Here is a 6000-nt window from a genome sequence, read left to right on the forward strand (position 1 = left end):
TACCTGTGATATACAGAACTTCGGTCTCCAAGAATATCAAGCCAGGCTTTAGAAGTACAAAAAGCTTTTAATTAAAGCAAACACTGTCTGCAACTTATTGCAAGGCAAACAAGATGCTACAGAGAGGTTGTAGACAATCCCATATAGTCCTAACATAGTCACACAAAGAGAAATTGATAGTATATGATAATTCATCAACTCATTTTGTTCACAGTTCTGAAGGATTCATTCAGTCAGCAATTAGTAAAATAAAAAGTGGAATTAACATGTTTCATATTTATAATTTATTGTTTGTAAACTTTATAGGAATAACAGGACTGTAAAACAAACTTATGTTTGTCCACAAAACAGCTATAGCACAGAAAGCAATAGCACAAACTTTCCCCTCCCACAGCCTGAACTCCAGCACAAAAATTACTTACAAGAGGAGAAGATAGTTCATTATCTATTGTCATTTGTTTCCTTATCTTCTATATTTAGGGCAGATCTACACTTAAAACGCTGTAGTGGCGCAGCAGCACCACTGTAGCACTTCAGTAAACCAGCGGATCTCAAACTGTGGGTTGTGACCCCAAAGTAGGTTGTGACCCCATATTAATGGGGTCGCCAGGGCTGGTGTTAGACTTGCCGGGGCCCAGGGCTGAAGCCAAAGCCCCACTGCTTTTGGGATTCTGCTTTTATCTCCACTCCTGGGGCAGCAGGTCTTGGGCTTCAGCTTTGGACCCCCATCAGGGGCAGAGGGTCTTGGGCTGGCTCAGGCTTCGGTCCCCTGTCCTGGGGTGATGTAGTAAGTTTTGTTTTCAGAAGGGGGTCACGATGCAATGAAGTTTGAGAACCCCTGCAGTAAAATATTCCTGGGGGGATTCTGCTCCAAAAAATTTAAAATTCTGCACACAACATTTTAAAATTCTGCAAAATTTGTCAAAACAACACTATATGATCATGCCAGTTTCAATTATTTTGGTAATTTATTTCAAAATATCTGTCAGCAAGTATGTCTTCCTGAATATCAATTTTATAAGCACACACTAGCAAACAGTATCACTTTGCTTGAAAGTGACATGACTGAATATGTTTACAAAGCTGAACTAGGAATTTAAAATGTTAATGTGCTGGAAATAAACATAATGCAGCACAGAGCTTAGCCAGATTCGTCACCTATCTGATTACCACAAGTAATTGCAGGATATTCTGCTCCAGAAAGTTAGATATTACTGATACTTGACACTGTTTTGAACAAGCTACTATTGACAAGGAAAAACATTTTATAGAAACCAAGGTCTCATTTCCTCCACAAGAACCCAATACGTAATTTTGATTTAAATGCCACCTACAAAAAGAGAATGGGGATATACTTTCTTTTTATGCAGGAAACAGGATACCTGAGAGGTTCTTTCCAAAAATGTTTTTTTTTTTTTTTTTTACTTTAGTAAGAAGCCTTGTCTAACCATGGTTTTGTTAAAAGTCTTGTTAATATCTCAGGGGAGTTCTTTTACCCTTTAACTTAAGAGGCAGCAATTGAACAACTCTAACAAAGTCACTCTTTTTCTCCAAAATGTTTTATTTGGCATTAAACAGGTGTTAACAAAAGTAAGTTTTAAACAGTCAAAGTATCTTTCCCTCAGTTGCTCAGCTTTCATTATCTTGTGAAATCCACAAGTTCTCTTTAATGCAATTATAACTACAGTTAATATTTCAAAACAAATTTAGAATTACCAATTAAAAATATCAGAGGGTCCTGTGGCACCTTTGAGACTAACAGAAGTATTGGGAGCATAAGCTTTTGTGGGTAAAGCTTCAGATGCATCTGAAGAAGTGAGGTTCTTACCCACGAAAGCTTATGCTCCCAGTACTTCTGTTAGTCTCAAAGGTGCCACAGGACCCTCTGTTGCTTTTTTACAGATTCAGACTAACCCGGCTACCCCTCTGATACAATTAAAAATATATACACCTCTACACTGACATAACATGACTCAATACAAGATGAATTCGGATATAACGCAGTAAAGCAGCGCTACGGGGGGGCAGGGCTGCGCACTCTGACGGATCAAATCAAGTTCAATATAACGCGGTTTCACCTATAACGCGGTAAGATTTTTTGGCTCCCAGGGACATCGTTATATCGGGGTAGAGGTGTATTTGTGACTGCTCATAGTAATACCTACCAACAAAACTACCTACAATAGCTTCACTACCTGCAGCCCAGCTCCTTCCCAAATGTGCATGGGGTAAAGCGATTAGTTATATCACATCCATAATGTTAACAAAACTGGGCTTTGATGGGCCAGAGAGAAAACAACATTCTGAAGATAGGGATATTTCAAATAAAGCACCCTACAAGCAGCCTTTTCCCATTAGACTAGGAAAGTGACACTTTAGACTCAGTATCCCAGTAGAAGAGAGGCAGCCTCAAGTAAAGCTATGTAGGTAAAAACCAACACCTGTACTCCACCCAGAGGCTAATGAACAGACAATGCAGACCACCCAGTACCAGCATGACCTGATGAAATTTCACTGGTATCATTTGATGAAGACATGAAGGAATTTACTACTGTTTAAAACTAAGGCTCCTTGGAATGCCAGTCTAGTATAATTGCTTCCTCTTCTCATTTTGAAAAGTTTGTTATAATTTGGATTTATAGTACTGACTTATGAAGACTACATAGAATTATTTAAAGACACACTAAAGAGAGTTTAGGCTGTAAATTTAAATGGCAATATTTAGTTGAATTCTTAAATTCAGCTTTTAAAGAATAGCATTTCCCTGCAGTCTTTCCAAACCCAACACTGCAGTTGTGTGTCAGAGAAATGACAACCAGATGGCGAAGTTAACAGTAAGGGCTTGTCTGTATGGAGAAGAGCCTGGAACAACTATTCCATGCTAGCTTCCTTATGTGGACACTCCTATTCTGCTCTAAAAGTGCCTTTTTCAGTTTAGATTACTCTACTTTGGAAGTGGATTAACCTAAACTGAAAAGAGGAACCCTCCATGCAGAATAAGTGTCCACAAGGGGAACTAGTGCAGAATAGCTGTTACAATTTAAATTCATAACCTAGTTATTTCACTCTAACTTCCCTGTGAATTCAACCTAGAAAAATCGTATGCAACACCGATTATACAGTTTTCATTGCCCAACCTGAGTGAGGTACAGAAAGTAAACAACAGAACTGCGGGATTTTAGTTTTCAGTTTCAATATAAGGTGTTATGTAGCAAACATTTTGAAGTCTGCATAAAATCCCTCCCCCGACCCCCCCATGGAAGGGGCTGCAAGCTGACAACAGCATTCTGTCCACTGCAGGAAGGGACCTAATTAATTTTCATTTGATATGCATTTCATGACTCTCTCAGATTTCCAATTCTGGGTTCAAAGAAGCTCAAAAGAGACTTGAAGTAGGTTTGGCCTAACCGTCTACTTTTGTGGAGGAATTAACAACCATTACAAAGTGCAACCAGGCACTGTTGAAAGTTTCAGTACACACAACTGACTGGGCACATCCATACGCGATACCCACAACTCAACACTGCAGCATTATACTGTTGAGTAAAGAAAGTAAAGACTTACCAATATTTCTTGCCCAAGACAAGTGAAAAACAAGAAGCTTAATGGGGGATTTTTCGCGTTTCAGTAACTGCAGCTGTTAACCCAAGGGGCCTAGTTTCAAAAAGTTACATGGCAGCGACTCGTCACAAATAACTAGCGAATCATTGTGCAACTGGTCTGACTTACAAGACTGCTTTGCAAACACAGAATACATGCATAGGAGCTAGTCCTGCAGCGCCACAGCGCTGTGTGGGCAGGAAGAGGAGGAATACATGCTCCCTACAGGTGAGGCTGCACAGGGAGCGGGGGCAGGGCGATACTTACTCTGCTATACCAGATGCTGAGCTGGGACGGGGACAGCACTGCGAAGAAAGCCCTCTGGGGGTCCGTCTGGATGTGCAGCGGCTGCTCCAGGGTCTCCAGAGGGCACCGCAGCCTCTTGGGCCAGCCGCTCAGGAAATACATGGCCGGAGACGCCCCTCTTTCCGCGGGGGGACGAGGGGGCGCAGTACGCACTGGGCCGGGCCGGACCGGCACCAGCCCGGACGACGCCGCTCAAACTCCCTGCCGCGTCCCGATTCGCGAGCCGCAGGGGGAACGCACCCGGGGGGCAGCGGGGAAGGCGGGCATACTAACGGCGCCAGCCGCCGGGACTCCGGAGCGCCTCCAGCTGCCGCCCCAGGCAGCTCAAGGGGGCACTAGGGAGGAAGGGTTCGGGCCAGGCCGGCGGGGCTCAGTAGGGTCCTGGAAGCTGGAGGCGGTGGGCAGGGGTCGGGGCAGGGGGCTCGATCCGGGCCAGGGTCTCCGGGACACGGCGGCGATTACTGCTCCGAGCGCCGGGATAGCGGGGTCTGCTGCAGCGGCGGCGCCGGCTCCAATCGCCAACCTCCTCGCGCGCCGGCCGCCCCTACGGCCGCCTCCATGGCTCCCTCCGGCGCCACGGCCTCGGGACGCTAGACACAGCGCGTCGGCAGCTCCGCCCAGCGCGGGGGGCGGGGGGAAGAGACGGGCGCGCGGATTGGCCTGACGGCCGAACACTCCGGAAGTGACGGTGCGCAGCAGCAGTAACGCCCTCAATCACTTCGCGTCGACGATCCGGGAAGGGGGGAGCGCGCGCTGATTGGGCGTGAGAGAGGGAGAAGGAAGCGCGCAGGCGCCCAAGCGCTCTGGAGGCGGAGAAAGGAAGGCTCGGTAGATCCATCTCCCCCCCCGGAACTCACCTTGTGAGATTACTCGGGCGAGTGCCTGTGCTAGCGCCATCCTGCCAAGGGCCTGGCACCTGCCATTAACCGCAGCCACGCGGAGACCAGCCTGACTCTGTCCCCGTAGCAAATGCCACTGACTGTAGATCTGGGAGCTGCAATTAGGCTTCCAATAGGAACGCGTTCTGCCCTCGGTTTAAGGTTCCTATGGCCTGGGGGGAGGGAGGAATGCACCAAGTGCCCAAACCATCGTAACTCTAAGGTGGGGAGCCCTACCCATACAAACCCTAAATCAGTTCCAACTGCCCTACACTTCTAAACCATAATCTTCTCTCCAAGTACCCCGATAGATATCCTAACCCTAGGTCCAAGTGCATTACCCAGAGGAATCCAAATGCTAGCTACCAATAGAAACCCTAACCCTAGTTCCAAATATGCTACCCATAAGATCCCTAATCATAGGGTGGGGAGCCTACCCATACGAACCATAAACCTAATGCTAAGTCTGCTACCCATAGGAAAGCTAACAGTAGGGCAAGAAGACCTACTCAGATCAACCCCACTGCTAAGGCAGGGAACCCTACCCATATGAACCCTAACCCTAGTTCAATGAACCCTTCCCATAGGAACCCTAACCCTAGCTCATTGCTCCCTTCCCATGGGAATCTTAGGGATCCCTACCCATAGAAACCCGAAACCTAGGGCAGGGAGCTCTACCCCTAGGAACTCTAACCCTATGTTGGGGACCCCTACCATAGGAACCCTAACCCTAGCTGCAAGTGCTCTAGCCATACGAATCCTAACCCTAGTTTCAAGTGCCTTTGCCATAGGAATCCTTACCTTAGTGCAGTGAGCCCTCCCCATAGGAACCCTGACCCTAGCTCAAAGTGACCTTTCCATAGGAACCCTAACCTTGTCTCAAAGAACTGTACCCATAGGCACTCTAACCCTAGTTCCAAGAGTCCTACCGATAGGAACCCTAATCCTAGCTCCAAGTACCCTACCCACAGGAATCCTAACTCTAGCTTCAAGTGCCCATAGGAACCCTAACCCTAGCTCCAACTGCGCTAAACGTAGGAACCCTATCCCTAGCACCAAGCACCTTACCCATAGTAACTCTGACCCTAGGGCGGGAAGCCCTACCCATGGGAATCCTAACCCTAGTTCAAAGTTCCCTACTCATAGCAACCCTAACCCTAGCTCCCCGTGCCCTACTTAGATGAACCCTAATCCTAGGGTGTGGAGCCCTACCCAT

At 46.9% G+C, this 6000-nt stretch overlaps 1 protein-coding gene across 3 annotated transcripts in view; it reads right to left on the reverse strand.

Annotated features, from left to right (window-relative positions):
• Positions 1–4504, reverse strand: part of RIC1 (RIC1 homolog, RAB6A GEF complex partner 1) — an 86548-nt gene extending 82044 nt beyond the window's left edge. For all 3 annotated transcript variants that reach the window (XM_034774326.1, XM_034774328.1, XM_034774325.1), the window contains exon 1: positions 3868–4504. In XM_034774326.1, coding sequence (XP_034630217.1) covers positions 3868–4008 — 141 coding nt within the window. In that variant the 5' untranslated portion in view covers positions 4009–4504. The remainder of the gene's footprint in view (positions 1–3867) is intronic.
• Between the last annotated feature and the right edge of the window lie 1496 nt (positions 4505–6000).

This window comes from Trachemys scripta, chromosome 6 (assembly GCF_013100865.1).
Source record: "Trachemys scripta elegans isolate TJP31775 chromosome 6, CAS_Tse_1.0, whole genome shotgun sequence".
In the NCBI taxonomy this organism is placed as follows: Eukaryota; Metazoa; Chordata; order Testudines; family Emydidae; genus Trachemys; species Trachemys scripta.